This window comes from Porites lutea, chromosome 11, assembly GCF_958299795.1.
Source record: "Porites lutea chromosome 11, jaPorLute2.1, whole genome shotgun sequence".
In the NCBI taxonomy this organism is placed as follows: Eukaryota; Metazoa; Cnidaria; class Anthozoa; order Scleractinia; family Poritidae; genus Porites; species Porites lutea.
Genome location: NC_133211.1, coordinates 27,618,953 through 27,637,288, shown reverse-complemented (window position 1 = coordinate 27,637,288; position 18,336 = coordinate 27,618,953). Strand labels below are relative to the sequence as shown.

The window sequence follows — 18,336 nt, the reverse complement described above, 5'->3', positions numbered from 1 at the left end:
TGCCGATGCTCGCCGATGCTCATATTTCGAGTAACAGAAACGATCGGTTTTTTCTCCAAACACAAGGTAAGTCATTTTTATTTCTATTTTATCAATAAATGGAACTTAGGACGTATTTTGTTCCAGTTTTCATACATTCTCTTATAAATTCAAAGTCCAACGAACTCCCACAGAGTTTGGGCCGCCTGTGACCAGACAACTTCTCCCATGCTAACTTGACAACTCCAGGAGCCCTGACAACTCTAAGGCTTCTATTCTGTTTGACATTCTTGGTTATGGAATGTTCCGTAATTAATTCAGCGTTGGCCGAGTAAGACATTTTTCTTATATAAAAAGGCAAGAAATTTAAAATCGTATTTTGAAGAAAAGACGAAGTTTATGTTGGAAGCGGAAAAGGAATCAATGATTTGTGGCAGGACGAGACCACTGATTTGCAATGTAGCAGCAGAAAATTTTGCTTTCATTACGCATAAAGAGTTTTGTAATGAGCTTGAGCTGTAAATCTCTTTTTAACTGGAAATATGTTCACGATTTGGAACGCAGCCGATAAAAGAGCTCATTTGCTTTAAGTTAATCCACGTCACTTTCAACCATGATCCGCGGGCCTTAAAGAAATCATTAAAAATGTGGACGGCGTTGGTTGTTTCCTATGCTCTTAAAGAATCTGAAATGTTGACATTATTCCCATGCAGTCAACTATGAAAGCGACTTCAAGGGCTTTGCTGTCAAATCTGTTTGATTCGCACGACTCTTTCTTTTTAGTCAAAACGGCATGATGTCAATGAACAACTACGGTGGCGTTTTTTAGACAATAGAGGGCTTTGGGAAGGTTATTTGAAGGCGATGTTTTGATTGGTCGATCTTAATTGACTCGTCAATATATGACCGCAACATTGACGGCGACCAGCGCGCATTTCTATTCGTGACCGTCAGTTCTGTATAAAGTAAGCGCTCGAGGAGTACTGAGAACGTGGGGAAAATTTTACGCCTCGTCGACAGTCAGCCACTTCAGCGTCACATCACGAGTCCCGTGTTATTCATCCGCCACGCTTTGAGTTAAAGCGGATTTCAACACGTTACTTTCACTTCGGTTGGAATAGATTTATAAAGCATATAAACGGGGGACAATCGACCTTTGCAAAGTAAACTCTCGAGTTTCGAAAACTCGCGCCAGACTCTCATTGCACGTTGTTTCTAAGAAGACATACCGGCCTGCGCGAGGATGCGCTACGATCCGACTCTAAACAAGATTAGGAAAGGCAGACAAAGCTGAATAATCCACGATCTAAAGGTAAGAACAGGTTTATAGCAGTTGTTTACATTTCAACTGTGAAATTGACAACGCATTGCTTCTAACAACAGCGAGGGATTTTAGTTTATAGAGAGGCACCGCGAAATGTACTGTGCTTTATTCCTTTCCACGTACCAATATCGCAAATGAAGATATTTTTTATTTTACTTTGAAAGAATGATGGTTAAGCTTTCGTAAATGTGTCATTTTTTGTCTTATTTGGATCTCTTGAAGCGTATAAATCGAACTAGCTGGGACGGTCTTTCTTAGTGAAGAATGGCTGGCACAAAAGTTACTTGAAATATCTATCATATGTGCACCATATAACATAACAACGTCACGTCAATACAATGGCTGTTCGCGCTGAGCTTCCGCTAGCTAGACTGGCTAGAGTCCCGGAGGATTTTGAAGTAGCGTTTTCGAATTTTCTTTTCAAATATTTATCTTTGCATAGTTTATTAAACACCTACGACTCGACGGCGAGAAGTTAAAACGAAATGGTAATACCTGCATGATGTTTACGTAAAATGTTTTGATTCAGTCGAGACATTTTCAGCAATTTTATATCTTCATTATCGCTTTTCTTCGAAATTATTAGTCAGTAAATTCCCATAGGAATCGAATCGAGCTGCAAATTTCAACCAAAAAATATTTCTCTATCTCGGGAATGATTAGAATAAACTACGACAGGTTTGTTTCTTTTGTCACGTAATAATAAGAAATGATTCTTTGATCCTAAGAAACTTGACATTTTTATGTCAGCTTAGTACTTTAAAAATGTATTACAACACTCTACATCAATATCGATATTTGTTTATTGAAGGTATTCACAAATCTGAGAATTTCTACAGGGAAAATGTAATTTCTATGACGTTTGATGGCTGTAAGTTTTAATATCCGAAATCATCATAGTTCAAATTGAGCACGAATACATTATTTCTATTTTTATCGATGTTCGTTGGAAGCAGTATTTTATAGTGGTTGAAAAGTTCATCAAATATATCTATCTCAGTTCAGTGGCACATAATATCTGTTCCTTCTCAGTCTAAACCGCGCGTGATTTGGGCTTTTGACGCGACATTTTGTTTTTAGTATAAAATTGGTAGAATCAGTGGTGTATGAGAATCATTGAGAATATTATAAGCTAATTATAAGTCAAAGTGACCAGTATTCTTTATCAAAGCTGTTAGGTCAGTCTGTAGCTTTCAAGCAAAGGTCTCTAATAACCTAATGTTGTTTTATAGAGTTATAAGCCGTTTTGCTAGAATAATATTCCTTTTATATATTAGTCACTTTTAAACGTCTTGTATGTGCATTTAGGAGTGACCAATCTTAATGTTTGTTTAGAAAATTAAGAAAACTTAAACACTTACCATAAGAAAAACCTTAGATGAAGCAAGCTTCATTGAGGTAAGATGAAAAGGTGCAAAAAGAAGAGAGAGAGAAACTCTTCAATACAGAAGCCCAGGTTCCTGTTTAATATCGTTAATTGTTAGCCTGTGTAGCAGTCAGTTGTGATTGTTAAGAACACTAATAGGGTAAATGTATAAATTAAGCTCATTCGTCTAATTTAGCATATAAGAATTGCAATGGTGGCCAAGACACTGAAGAACTGTCTACGACAACTGTTAACAAAGGGGTGTTTAAGAAGGCCCTGAGTGACTACTGTTTAATATCAAATTCTGTAATTGACTAACAGAAAATACAGGGTAAACTGGCAGAAGAATCTAGCAGCTCAACAGAAGTCACTTTGTCCAGCTATTGTAATTTGGGATGTAATTCAACATCTGTGTCTCCCACTCACTTTAGTGTTCATGGCAGGTGCCAAAAGGGGGAGGGGGGAGTGGGAGAAAAGCACAATAATCCCCTTCCCCTTTGCCTTCATGCCTCACAATCCCTACCCTTTTCAACGACTGCTACACAGGCTACCACCCACCAGACATGTAGTCTGACATTTTATATTATTTTAATTTTGTCTGCATCAGCATGGAAGACAGTGACAGTGGAGGTTTGATATCTACTGAAGATGACCCCTCTGAAGAATCATCTGGCTCTACTGGGCATGCTCATATGGAAAAAAAGATCTCAAAACTGAAACTGAAACTCAGAGGATTTCAAAATGTGAGTAAAAATTTATCACCCAAAAAAAAAGCCCAAAATCAAACATTTAATTATGTAAACATTGATTTACGTCATCAGTTTGGAATTTCTGTCATCATCCCTAGGGGCAAGGAACGGGAAGAGACAGCTGTTTTTGCAGGCTGCTCCCATCCAAGCTCAAGCAAAATATCCCCAATTGAATTGATCTCAGCACTATACAACTAATTTAATGTAAGTTTATGATCATAGCGGAGCTCTCATGCACACAGCGGAGCACCGTGTACCGTCTATGCATCCAAGAAATTCTAGTTCTCAGAAAATCATCTGTATTTACGTATGTCCACCTTTCATGTAAGCCGAGTGAAATTTTGTATTTCAAGCACCCATGCATTTTGGAGACCCATCGGTTTTCTTTGCTGTGTTTGTTGCCATCGCGGCCTAGCATTACATAATTTTACATGTATATTTTGTTTGAGTAAACTATAAATACCAACAAGAGCTTCCCTTTTAGCCCTGGCTAAATCTATATATTATGCATCTGTATTATCCTTAATGTGTGATATTAAAGGGGCAATTATTTATTATAATATTAGCTGTGCCTTTACAGAATCCTGTGTAGATGGCCATTTGTTTTATTTGTGTTTAGAAACAACATGAAGAATTGCTGCCATGAGATGCTTCATTTTATTTGCATTCTAATTAATTTCCCCTTCTCCTCTCCCCTGCACACCCACAACATGATCACATTGCTTGCCTTTTGGACAAGAGAGAAGTTTATCTGATAGGTATACTTAATAGGCTGTGTCGATTTAACTTAATTTTATAAAGTTAAATCAACACAGCCTACAAATTAAATACCAATACCAGGCTCACTAGGCTGATACACTTGAATCTAATCTAAACCAAGGGTGTGTCCATCATTCACCCAGGGCTGGTCTCTAGCAGAACCTTGGGGTCTGGCAACTAGTCTTTTGCTCTTGGCTGACTTGAAAATCTTAGTTTTTGCGTACAAATCATACACTGGGCACCTTACATTTTACAGGTGCAGAGCACTGGGCTCTCTTCAATTATCCTTAGAGTGCAGCCTTGTCCACCATTTCAACATCTCCCAAAATACACATACATACATACATACATACAAACTTTAATTGCACAGTTCCCCATTGGCGGCTCTTCTGCTATACATACATGAAGTGAAAAATAACATAAAATAAACTAGAAAACTGTTCAGATTTTGAAATTCTCTTTCCGTGCCTCATATCTTTAGATAAGGTATTATGCATTTTTGTCCCACAATAGGCAAAAGTCCTTTGGCCAGTTGCCACTCGGTACCGAGGCAACATAAGGTCATTATTTTGCCTATAGTGTCTAGTGAGTCTTTGCGCGATATTGAAAACGTCTGTGAAAGTAACCAACTGTTAGCTTCTTTAAGCATTTGTGCACCATGACAAGGTTGTTAAAAATCAGTTTATCCCTGACGTCAAGCCATTTAAGGGACTTCAGGGCTTCTTAAACAATGATCATACTTTCTTAAATCAGTTATGATTTCTGCAGGCATAGTTCTGAACTAGCTCAAGTTTTCTAACGTTCTTCTTGAATTGCTTGTGCTACTCAATACCGTTGAACAGTAAAATAATTTGCTGAAGATGAAAGCATTTATAACATAGCTCAGGGATATCATAGATCAAAACCAAAACGATTGTTAATGGACAAATCTGTTTTTAAAAATCTGAGGGGTCAAAGTAAAGAGAAGAGTAGTCAGGGAGAGCTCTTATTCTTGGGTATCGCAGTATTTTCATTTTTAATAAAGTTACCTACTTTTGAGGTAATATATTGTAAAGATTCTTCTGAAGTGCAAATACATGTAACTGTCGTGGGTGAAAAGCAATAGAAATGAATTTGGCTCTCGGAGAAGTAAAAAAAAAACACCATAAACCATTATCTTCAACTTGGATTTTTTTTCCAGCAAGGCAAACAATATGATATGGCATCATAACCGTATTTACAATTAATAATTAATATGTATAATAAATGATAAATAAATTAATAATTATGGTAAGGTTAAAACACATCACGTGCCTCAAAGACGTAAGGCGGGACTCACTTTTCGTCTCCTAGCTTCCTCCTCAGGTTCCCTCTGCTCAATCCTGTGATTTTCGTTATGCATTGTTATAATAAAAGATACAAAATTATGTCTATGGGGGCATTATGTTCCTTTTTTCGTGAAACAAAAAAAAGGTTTGTACAAGTCAGTGATGGCATAGCTCTGTTATATCAGGAAAAACATCCTTGGCTGAAAGAACTTAGTTGCCCTTGTATCTCCTCGCTTCTGAGGAATCTTCTTTTTCCGTACAGTTAATATCTCAGCTACAGTAGCTATTCTGCCATGCCAGTCAGTGCCAGCAGCCGGAACGAATTTGTTTGCAGCTATCTGTATTTGCGTTTCTTATGTCGGTGATAACAATGCTAAGTACCGTAAATCGTCTATCAAGCCTCCCTTCTGAAATAAGCTTCCGCTCTGTAATAAGCCCCTCCCCCCCTCTCCTCCTTATCATTATTCACTAATAAATGATAGACTGTATTGATCAATCACGACCGTAAAACTTCGTGTGGACTAACGATGGTCTATTCACCAGCTGGAAATCAGTGGATGACCTCCAACTTCTTGTACTTGAGCTTTTCCACTTTGTATTCTAGTTCTTTATGGTGAACAGATACCATAGTCTGTACTAAATTAAATAAGCTTTCCGTCTCAATTAAGCGCCCCCCCCCCCCCCCCCCCCCAGGGGGAGGCGGGGCGCTTAATAGAGGATTGATGGTGGGCCACCATTATGCTAAACACAGAATCTTATTGATTTCTTTAGGTACTGGAAGAAAGAGACACGTACAGACAAGAAGTTCAAAACCTAGAAGTAAAAATAGAGGAATTAATTAAAGAGAGAGAACAGCTGAATACAGAGCACGCACAAGAGCTTGTGGTTTTATCCTCAAGTTTTCAGGAGCACCTGAGTCAAGTATCACAGTTCCAAGATCAAGCAGAAGATCCTACGGTTTTAAAGCTCAAGACCGACTTTGAAAAAGAGATTCAGAAGTTGCGCACAACGATTGAGGACAAAAACTATCATATCGGTAACTTGCAAAACAAGTTGCTCGAGGCGCAACTTGAGTTAGAAAACGAGCTTGATAAACACGAGGAAGAAACGGAAAAACTTCGTGCTAGTTTAGGAAGTGGCGAACGGGATTTTGAGAAATTGATTGAGGAGCGACTGAGTGAGGTGAGAAGCCAGTACGAGAAAGAACTCGAGGAACTCAGAGCCCGCATAGAAAATCAAGAGGAAAGTACAGGAGGAGAATACAGCGACGGTTCAAGTAGCAGTGACAATCGCATTAAAAACTTGCAAGAGAAAAGGGACTCGGAAAACAGAGATGAAAATGTCGCGAATGACTTCGAAAGTCTTTTGGAGCAGGAACGGACCAAGTACAGAGTTGAGGTCATGGCGGTGAAAGATCGTCTCACCCATCAGCATCAGGTTGAACTTGATGATCTCATTACAAAATTAGAAAAATCTAACTCGGAAGTGGAAGAACTCAAACAAGTGCTGCGGCAGGAAAAGATGAACTCTGCAAAACTCAACGCTGAGAACAACGAATTTGCGAGGTTAGATAATGGCGAGATTGAAAATGACTCTCCTCGAGAAAACGGTAATGGGAATGTGAAATCAGTTATTGTTGTGAGCCATGATGGAAAGGGTGACACTGCCTCAGGTATGGAATCACTCCGTACTGAACTACACGCTCATTACCAACAACAAATTGAACAAGTTGCAAAAAGACTTAGTGAGGAGTATCAAGGAGAACTGGATGACAGTCTTAATAAAATGGAGGAAGAGTGGGAGCAGCAGTTAGAACGGCAGAAAAACGAGCATGAGGAAAAGATCGCGGCTCTTCAACGCCAGCTGAAGAGTCAATACCAGAACGATCTCGATCAAGTTACAGCAGACATGGACGATCAGATTCAAGGCCTTAGAGATAGTCACTCCCAAGAGATAGCCGAACTTTTAGGCAAACTACGAGAACTTTCAGAAGAACGTCGCAGATCTGTCATTCAGCAAGACACCACTGAGCAACAAGTGGTTATTATAAAGGAGGAATGCCGTTCCAAAGTATCAAGCTTGGAGCAAGAGCTTCGGGTGGAGAAAGACAAAGTTGTTGAATATCAGCGTCAGATGGACGCTGTTGAGGCGCAGGTTCAAGCTTTCAAGGCTGAGAAGCAGCAGGAAGTGAAGATGATCGAAGAGGAGATGCGTCGGCAGTGTAAGGCATTAGTAGAGAAGAAGTCTAACGAACTAAAGGAAAGATACCAAAGCGAATTGAGCGAGAAAGTAAACAAAGTTGAGCAGCATTGGAGAAAGCTGTATGAGGAAGACATAGGAAAGACGCGATCTGAGTTGGAAGAAAGTAACAGAACTCTTAAAGATAAATACGAGCGACAAGTGTCTGACATCATGGTTCAAATGGATGAAGTTCAGCAGAGGAGTAGAGAAGTGCTAATGCAAGAGAAAATGCAGTTTGAAGCACAACAGAAAGAAGAATTTGAGAGACAGCTATCAGAAGTGAAAGAGGAGCTGCAGCCGTATAAGAATAGGTATTTCGAATTGGAAAAAGAAAATCAGTCACTTTCAGAAAAGTACGAACGCGATCTCTCAGAGCTAAGAAACAAGATGAGTGAGGTTGAAGGACGCTACAAGCAAGATAAAAGCTTGGAGGAAGAAAATCTAACGACACTTAAAAGTGAACTTGAACTGTATAAGAACAAGCTTCAAGAGTTGCAAGATGGAAAAAAGTCCTTAATGGAGAACTACGAAGCACAGCTTACTAATATGAGGAAAAAATACGAAGACATGGAAGAAGGAGAAATCAAAACACTGCAAGAAGAAGTTAATGTTTACGTCAAGAAAGCAGCAAGCCTCGAGGAGGAGAAAAAAATTTTGTTAGAGAAGTACGAGTCTAAAACAAGTGCGTTGAAGTCGACAATAGGCGCACTAAGAGATGAGATAGAGTCAAGAAATTCTGAAGTGAACATTCTTGAGGAAAACAAACACAAAATGTCGCTTACTGTCTCAGAGCTACGACAGGATTTGGCGTCAGTTAAGAAGGCGTATGCAGAGTTAGAGCAGAAACAAGAGATGGATAACAAGAACGTTGAAGAGCTGGAAGTTTTAAAAGTCAAACTCTCAGGTCTGATGAGGGACCTAGAAGACTCTCAAAACAACTGCTACGAGTTGCAAGAAGCGAAAAGAGCTTCTGATAACAAACATTGTGAAGAGATAGAGAGCTTGAAGTCCAAATTAGAAGAGAAAAGTAGTGATGCGCAAAATAAAGAACAACAACTGATTACTGTGATAAGAGATCGCGAAAATCTCGAGCAAGAATTGAATAAGCTACAGAAGGAATTCGATGAGCTTCACGAGAAACATTTAGATCTAGAATCGTCTTTAAGAAAAGTTAGCGATGAGCACTCGATGGAAATTTCCATGCTGCAAAAAGGATCTTCTGAACTTCGTGAAAGAGAGCAGGGACTTTTTGATAACGAAAAGCAGCGTTTGGAAGACCGAGTAGAACAGTTAGAGAGCGAGCTGCAGGAGTCACGGGAACAGTATGAACGGCTCGAAGCTGCAAAGAAATTAAGCGATGAACAGCATGCAGCAGACGTAGAAAGCCTGATGTCAGAGTTAAACGTCTTGAGAAATTTACGCGCTGAAGTAGAGCAGCTTAGAAAGCTGGAGAAAGAAAAAGAGAACTACGAATTCGAGGTTTCAAAAATGAAGGAAGACATTGACTCCCTCACAGCGAAGATAAAAGAACTTCAAGATGTGAATAACGGTTCATCGCAAGAAATTGTCAAGCTTCAAAACGAACTTGAAACGCTTCGCGCTGCCCCAGTCGCTGTTGACTTTGAAGAAAAATTTCTGGAAGAAATCGAGGCATTGAAAACACTGACAGAGCAGCAAGCGAGTACAATACAGGAACTTGAAGAGGAGGGACACAACAAATTTGGTGTTCTTTTGAGCCACCACGAGAAGGAGCTCGAAATTTTAAAAGAGGAGCTCGAGGAACAGATCTCCAAGAAAAGAGAGCAACTCTCAAGGGATTCTGCCGCTAAGAGACAAAAACTCAAAGACGAATACGAAGGAAAGCTTCGGGTTCTCTACGAAGATCTTGTTGCAGAGAAAACCAGAATTAAAGATTTGATGAAATTAAATGAGGACCTAAGCAGGAAGTTAAGCTACTCGCAAGAAGAGAGTAGTCTGCTTGCAGAGGAAATTGAGAGGTTAAAAGAAATAGAAGAGAAATTTGCGGAGACAGAGGAACAAGAAAAACACGCAAGTGAATTGGAACGGGTCGTAGCAGAGTATAAAGGGAAAATACACACTCTTGAAGAAAAGATTTGTAATTTGGAAACTAGAACAGAGGAAAAAGACACAACGGACGGTGAGAGTGAGAAAGAAAAAGAGCAGTCACTTAAAGAGTTCAAGGAAAAAATTGAGTCCTTAGAAATTGAGCTTAGCTCCGCGAAAAAAGAAGCCGACAGTATGAGGGAAGAGCTAAAAAGTGTACAAGAAAAAAGTGAGCATGATCTCAATAAACTTGCAGAGACATATGATGAAAAGTTAAAGAAGACGGGAGAAGAACAGAATCAGTTATTGGCGCGACTTGAAGAAAATAAAAAGGATTATCAACAAAGTGTTTCCTCAATAGAAAGTGAAAAAGAGGCTCTTAAAGAACAACTAAGCAATGCGTTTGGTGACAACGAGAAGTTGCAAACCATGGTGAAACATCTAGATACCGCAAAGCAGGCAGTCGTTCATATGTATGATGAAAAAATCGAAGCCTTGGTGGGTGATTTAGAAGATGCATCAGAGAGAGCTAGCAGCGCAGAAGAAACCTTGAAACAGTCAAGTTCTCGGTTTGCATCCAAGCAAGAAGAGTTAGAAAGAGAGGTGACAGAGCTTCGAGAAGCGAATAAACGCCTAATTGGGCAACATGATTCCTCTATTCATAGTCTAGAAGGAACAATTTCTTCTGAAGCCGGGTCAAAGGAGGCCCTGGAACAGAAAATTGCTGAACTGTTAGAGGAATCGAGAAGTGAGAAATTGAAACTACAAGGCAAGGTCGAAGAAGCATTTGCTGATAAACAAAGACTTACAGATGAGTTTGAGGCGAAGATTAAAGTTTTGGAAGATGAGTTGATTTCTGAAAAGAATGAAAGCGCTGCCATAAAACAAATGATAGAAGAGCAAAATCAAGAACTGAACAAACACGTGACGAGACTGCAAGAAATGGAGAGCATTGTGTTAGGAAAGGAAAGCACTATAACAACACAGAAGGAGACTATTGACCTAGTGACCAATAAGCTCGACCAAGAAATAGAGAAGACATCCAGGTTGGAGAAAGAGATGCGAGCACTGATGGAAAATCAGAGCTCGGAATACGTTCACAGTTTGGAACGCATTCGGAATGACCTGAAACAAGAGTACGAAGAAAATAATGAGCAACTGAAGAAGAATTACGAAAACATTTTTGCTAAAATGGAGGAGGAACACCGCGTCAGTCGCGAAGAGATCGAAGCAGAAGTTGAATCATTGAAAGGTATGGTAGAAAACCTTGAGCAGTTAAATCAACTGAAAGACGAAGAACACGAAGGTCTTATGACAGAACAAGTAACGAGACACGAAGCCCGGCTAGAAAAAATGGAAACGAACTTTAAGGAAGAAAAGAACAGTTTAGAAACGAAAGTAAAAGACGCCAATAAAGAACTTGACGAGGTAAAAGCGGAGAAACAAACACTGGTTGAGAAACACAAGGTGGATTTGACTGTACTGGAATCAAGATTAATGCAGGAGCACCACGCGCAACTAAAGAATGCTGTCCAAGACGCTGAATTAGTAAAACGAGAGAAAGAAAAAATTAAGGAAGAGTACGAGAACGAAATTGAATCATTGAAAGACCAGCTTACATTCGAAAGTGCTTTCCAAGCTGACCTCCTAAGCCAGCACGAAGTAGAAATACGATCCCAGAGAGAATCCCTAGAAAAAGAACATAAGAAAAAAATTGACCTTTTAAATGAGACAATACAGGAACGAATTAGGGAGCTGGAGGTGACAAAAGAAGAGAAAGCAGCAGAGATGGAAGAATTGAAATTTAAACTTGAAGAATCTCAACTTGAGCTGGGCGCTCTAAGAGAAAAGTACACCACCCAGCAAGACGCGGCCATAAAAAACCTCCAAGAGCAGCTACAAGAAAAAATAAAGGAGTGTGAAAATTTAAAAGAACAAATTGGCGTTGAAGTTGTTCAGTTATCATCGCGAGTTGAAACGCTGTCTGCAGAGAAAGATATGCTTGGAATTAGCGAAGAGACAGAAAATATGAAGCTTGGATACGAGGTCATGTTGGCGTCTTTAAGAGTTGAGAATAACGAGCTCAAAAACCAAGTTGAGAGTCTGAAGGAAGAGATGACACGTACCCTAAACGCACATCAACAAGAGATAGACTTTACAAAAACCGAGCTCGAAAAGCAATATAAACAACGAGAAGCTCGCATCAACAAGAAACACTCTGAAGAATTCAGCAACCTTATGGAGAAACTGGAAGATTTGGTGCAGCAAGAGAATGCATCAAAAACGCTTACCGAGGAACACATGAAGGATATTGGTACGCTAAGATCAGAATTTGATCATAAATTCCAGCGTCTTTTGCGAGAAAAACAAGACGAGATGGAAAGCTTAAAGAAACAACTTGAACAACAGTCCAACTTGCACATTTTAGAATATCAAGAACTCATAAAAAAGAAAGACATAGAGATAAGCGATCTTCAGAGAGATGTTAAGAGTCTTCATAGTGGTATTGATGCTTACAAGGATGAAGCGCATAATTATCAAAAAGGTCTGAATAAGGCCAACGAGGAACTGTCGAAGCTCAGGAGGGAGAATTCAGAACTTTACCGAAAATTGCGGGAGGAAATTGAGAAATCTAGGGGAAGGTACACTACTGAAGGCCAGAGGACTATGGAGCAGTTACAGCTGGAAAACGAAAGACTCAAAAGAGAAAACGAAAGACTGAAGAACCTCATGAATGGATCTTCCTTTGCTAATGGGGTGGGCCATTCGCAAAATTTTAGTGAAGGCTCGCATGTGTTACAACTCATAAAGTTGATGGAGCAGTTGATGAAAGAGAAAAACACACTTGAGATAAAATTGCGACAGGAAATCCTTGATTTGAAGACCAAGTTTGGAGTTCTCGGGGATTCTAGCAGGACTTCATTTAACAACACCAGTGTTATTTCGGTATCCATATCACCTGAAAAGCAACTGAGCAGGGACGCATTGGTTGATATGCTTCAAGAACTTAGAGATAACAAAGCTAAACAAGAGGAAGACATAAAAAGCCACGTCCAAGAGACTGAGAACATGATCAGTGAAATTAAGAGAATGATGGATTCTACCGAGTTTACAGATATCCGGCTTCAGGATATGCTGCACAGTCAGATGAATCATTTGGAGCAGCAACGCCGAGTATTAGTTCAGCGGCTCTGGCAGCTCAGAGAAAAACACAGAGCTGTAGAGGAGAAAATCTCCAGGCAACTCACTGGAATACACAGTTCACAAAACAGTAGTAACTCGGACAGCGCCAGGTCCAAATGTTACGAGAGTATCATCGAGGAGAACCTCAGGCGAGAAAAGGAGCTGCTGGTGTTAAAACGCCAACAAGTAGAAGACCTCAATACTAGGATTGCACGAGAGAAGCTTGCATTAGAAAGACACTCCAAGGAAAAACAGTGTCTTGAAAAAGAAATGAAAGAAAAGGAAAAGCTGGAGAGTGAATTGGCATCTCAAAGACGAGACCTGGAGAGAAGATGGATTGGGAGGATGAAGGAAAAGGAGTTTCAGCTTAAGAGAGAGAAAGAGATTTTGGACGAAAGCAAGAGGCGAGACGAAGCTGAGAATATTTTGCTGCGGGAATCTTCCTCCAGACCAACCGAAAGAAACGTGTTTGGAGACGTGAGATCGCCTGTCCGTTTGCCACTGGCAAGTCACCCTATAAAAGAAGTGGAACGTTACAAGAAAGAGTCAGAAAAACCTAGAGATCGAAAGGAACATGTTCCTGGCCCTTACAATCAAACGTTATCATATCCAAAGCCTATGCACAAACCATTCGGAGATTTTTCTTTACGTGGCGAACAAGGATCCAAAGATCGACGTGCTGTTTCCGATTCCCTTGAAAGTTGGTCATATAAAAATACTAAGCGCTCATCTAGCAAGAAAAGAGACCAAGCTAAAACTAAGCGGGCAGAAGTCCAAGTTCCCAGGCTTGACCTCAGCTCTGACGATTCCGATCTCGATCTTGGTATTACAAATGGCTCAGGTTCTTGGGAAATTGATCTAAACGACGGTGATGATTCTGATCTTGACCTTTATGGCACCCATTCTATTAATGCCTTTGACAGCGTTGAGGCAGATTGGGAACTTCAGTTAGAAAAAGAACTGAAACAGATTTCGGTGAGTGGCGTCGCCCCATCAGGCGATGATTCCACGGATGTGAGACACCATTATAATAATCACCAAACAGCGCTTGTAAATGGCGGAATTAGCGAGGAAGTAAAAGAAAGCCAAGTGACTTCAGCTGATAAAGCGCCGTCAACACAGTATGGTTCAAAAATTGACCTGGACTGGCTTCGTAAATTAAGCTTCGATTACACTCATCCAAGTGTCAGTAAGAGTCATCCTCGTACATCAACAGCCAATGGTATGGATGAGCGCACACAACCCTTCAGCATTACAGATGTCTCGCGCATTACAACTGAAGTCGCATCTCTACCGAAGGATGTAGCTTCACGTCAAATTCCTCGAGAACAAGACCGTTCACTTAATACACGCACTCAAGCTAATCTGGCAAGACCAAGGCCCAGCTCATCGCATTATGAGTTGGATTCTTTGTTTAGTTTACGAAGACAATCATCTAAGGAAAGTGGCATTGACTCGCCCTCTTCAGTAAGGTCGGAACCGGCCATTTCGGGCAGTGTCATCGCAAACCCGCGGCGCCGTTCGCTCCGGAGTGATCGTTTCCCTGGAGTGTATTTGCTAAACGTTGACGAGTACGTGGACCGTCATTTGGTGAGATCGTCTGAGGAGGTGGCCAAGATAAGAGACCTATCTCCCTCAGAAAAGCGTTTCGATTTATAACCAATGTCATTTCTTTCTTTCCCTAGGATCTATGATACGGCCACATGATGGTATTTACTGAGAACAACGAGAGTATTATTTATTTTTTAATTGAGGTGGCCAAAATAAGTAACTTGATCGACACGTGTTCAGAAATGTATGCGTATGAGATGCAAGGCCTGTGACAGAAACACTTGTTCACCAGTAACTGCCTGCCTTTATGGACATTACTCGATAAGTGACTTTACATGCAGCCATTGATACATGTTTCTTTGCACGCATTCCTTATATATTTATCCCGCGTTCCTACAATCAAGGTTATCTATGAGCCAAGATGACCAAGCACATCGCATCGCAGTTTCGTCTAGTATAGTGAATACTGTTACTGACAGAAAAATTTCACTTAAGCGATTTCAAAGAATCGGGACTTGAAATGAGTAACCATTGTGACGAGGCACTCCTACATTTTAGCGTTAACGTTAACGTTAATCGAAAGCGTCGACGTCAGAAATGAAGTTATGATTTTATTGACAAAAAGGATTCATGAACATTTTTACCTTATGGCAATCCATAGCCAAAAGAACTTGTTACTAGTTTCACAGAACTGAATTTTAGGAGGAGAACGTAGCGTTAGTGACTTTTAATATGAGAGTTGCTTAAAGAACTGACATGTCCTATTTACACGATAGAACAATGTTTCAGTTGTCACAACACGATTCTGCGTTGCACTTCGCGCAGGATCCAGTTATGTATATCATAAATGTTAATAGGTAGGCAGACGTTCTAAAGTATTTAAAAATGGCAACATTTGTTCAGTATGATGAAGTTCTTTCTGTTCAATTTCTTTCGAAGCAAGAAGTACTTTTACTTTCAGGGGCATCTACCGATCCTTTGCCGGGCCATGTTTTAAGAAGTTATACTATGAAAAAAAAATTTTCACATCTGTAAAGATGTACTTTTTTTCACTTGAGATAAGAGTAAATGTTGTCAATAAAGGTATAGAGCTTTATTCAACAAGTTATAATATTTAATTGTAAATAAAACTTATATTTTCTTTATTTATGGCTCGTTTGACTTGGGTAATCGCAGCGGTAAAGAACAGGAACGTTTAGCAATAACGATGGCCTCAAACCAATTCGCGCTATTTCGTTTCATTTCAATTCATGTAATTCTGAATTTGTAATACAGAATTACAATCAACAGCTGAATGTTCATCTTCGTAAAGCTGTGAATTTGATCATCCGGCCCCAGTTGTTCAAACATTGGATAGGCCTATCCACCGAGTGAGTCACTATCCAGCGGGGACAAGTATAAACTAAAGAAACCAATTACGTTATCCACCGGATAACTCAATAACGTTATCCACCTTTTGAAGAGCTAGGGCCAGACGTTCCTGTTTTGCAGGGAACGGCGAGAAAAGGGCGAGCATGTCAACGGTAGGGTTCCTGAAAAGCCGATAAGCACTTATCCACGATTTAAATTTTGCCCCAAGATTCTGTTCTCATTTCTATAGATTCAATGAATTGTTTACACAGTATCATTTTGTCTTCACAACTGTATCTCAAAGGGAAGGCTCCAAAATGTTTGGAAAGCTCGAATACACGACGTTCTAAGGTTTTGTTTACACTATACCGAATATTTTTGAGTGCCAACACGAAAAGCAAGCCTATCCATTATAGTACGGACAGCAATAGCACAGTAGTGGAGCAAGTCGTTCACACACATTGAACCGATCGTACAAGAGCGGTTACTTCCGTCTCAGCGCCGGGTTCCAGTCCTCTTTCCTACTTATTTACTTCCTCTATATAAGGTTCGAATACCTGTTCACAATACACCAAGTGTGTAACAAAGAACCTCTACCACACGTGACACTCCACTTTCGAGATTGGCGCAGCGCAGTGTCGATCCCTTACAGAAACCGCGCGGAAATCACCGTTTTTATGTGACCGTGAACAAAAGCCCTAGTGTCGGGTATGATTTTCGTGCATGCGCAAAAGCTATCCAGTACAGTGTGAACATAGCCTGAGACTAAAATACTCTGCTTAAAATTTGGCATAATCATGGATTAAACTTAACTATATTTCCGGGAAGCGGCCCCAGGTATAAGGGCACTAGCAAGTTTCTTGCTTTGTGTTAGCGTCGCTGACATTATTGCTAAAACTCCCTATTACCACAGGAAAACCCTTTTCCTGGCAAAACGCCTCTTTGCAATAATTTTATTTGTCTACATGAGTCCGTTGGAGCTTATAAACGCGTACGTGCAAAATTATGGGTCTTTCTTTGAACAGTGTAAACGGTCGTCTTTACCGGTCTCCAGTGTGAATAAGGTTCGTAAACGGATTAACATCGTTCTCGTGTGAACAGCAGTAGACGCACACGTTTGTAACCCTGAACGGACTCACCTGGACACAGCCGCGGTGCCTGTAAATGGTCTTGAGAGCGTTTTAATGTGCTCTAAATCAAAAGACAGTACTGTACCAAAATAAGAAGCTGCAAATTTTGCATTTTTGTTTTGACTGAGGGACACTGAAAGAACTTGAACAGCGATAACATGACAATAAATTACGATTTCTGACCAGACGGTTTAATACTATGTGATACACAAAGTTATGCGGGAACAGTTTTAGCTCCTGAACTAAGCGTCTCTACCGGTTGCCATCTTGACTGTTCCAGTTCGTAGAAAAAATCCTGTCGTAAACAGAAACGTTAGGTAGGATGAGCAGTTTCAAACAGGAATAGGTACAAAATATTTATTATTACAAATGTATAACGAAATAGAAGGAATGTACGAACACCATTCAGTGGCGGATTCATTACGTCGGGCTCCAGCTCATCCAGACCCTAAGCCGGCCACGAAAATAATTTTTCAAGGTCCTACGGGCTTCAGTTCGGTCTAAAAATAATCCCCCACTACAATTCTCCGATTCAGTTTCTGATGTTACATATAGTTGTTTGGAGTTCTCGGGAACAAAATGAGTCCTCTGAATTATCGAGAATCGACCCCTGGTCCTGGACGTTTTCCTTCTTTCTCTTCGAAGTAAACGAACTTACGGTTATTAAGGTTCGTTCCGTTTTAAAGACTCAAGAAAGAAAACCCGTGAACTGACGGAACATTCGATTTACAACATTTTAGGTTTCAATCCCCAGAATCGCGTAGACATGAAGAATCTAAAATCTACAGCTCGACACCAACGCAGCCGTTCCTTGTGTTGTTAAACAACGTTCTTCCCGCGTTACCTGACAACACAAAGAACGGCTGCGAAGGGGGCTCTGGAAAGGACGTTTTGTAGTCAGTTCTTACAACTTATGTACATGTAAGCTAAGTCTGGGACAGGCAACATAGCAAGAAGCAAGCCGCGCGAAAAACAGAATGCGAGCAACACCCAAAAGTTTCATGATGAGGTTATTTGACTCAGGAATAACTAAAATTTGTTCAACTTACGGCCTCGCTTGACATAATGCTTTTGTTTTCTTCTGTTATGTTTAGAGGTGGATTAGGATCTAGGAAAGTAAGAAAACGAACAAATAAAAACAAAAATGAATTATTTGGTGCAGTGTTTTAAAGCTTTTGTTCAAAAAATTAAAGAACTAGTAACATAATGACTGTGTATTTTCTTTGTTGCCGATCAAAGTTGATAGTGTTTTGTATTCGGCCTAAAACAAATGGGCAATGCTTGCTGACTATAAAATCAGAGATTTTTCACTTGTTAAAACTATCTACAAGAA

At 40.1% G+C, this 18,336-nt stretch overlaps 2 protein-coding genes across 3 annotated transcripts in view; one reads left to right on the top strand and one right to left on the bottom strand.

The window, feature by feature from the left end:
• The first annotated feature begins 907 nt into the window (after positions 1–907).
• Positions 908–15,668, top strand: LOC140952010 (uncharacterized). Its single transcript, XM_073401407.1, has 3 exons — positions 908–1,291; positions 3,277–3,412; positions 6,256–15,668. The coding sequence occupies exons 2-3, from the start codon at positions 3,278–3,280 to the stop codon at positions 14,629–14,631; spliced, it is 8,511 nt and encodes a 2,836-aa protein (XP_073257508.1). The 5' UTR covers positions 908–1,291; position 3,277; the 3' UTR covers positions 14,632–15,668.
• Positions 15,669–17,040: 1,372 nt separating this feature from the next.
• The window catches only part of LOC140951999 (tRNA selenocysteine 1-associated protein 1-like), an 11,380-nt gene continuing 10,084 nt past the window's right edge, over positions 17,041–18,336 (bottom strand). The window contains exons 11-12 of one of the 2 annotated variants that reach the window (XM_073401391.1): positions 18,053–18,111; positions 17,041–17,298 (exon numbers count right to left, since the gene is read on the bottom strand). In XM_073401391.1, coding sequence (XP_073257492.1) covers positions 17,218–17,298; positions 18,053–18,111 — 140 coding nt within the window. In that variant the 3' untranslated portion in view covers positions 17,041–17,217. The remainder of the gene's footprint in view (positions 17,299–18,052; positions 18,112–18,336) is intronic. The other variant, XM_073401392.1, reaches the window with a different exon arrangement.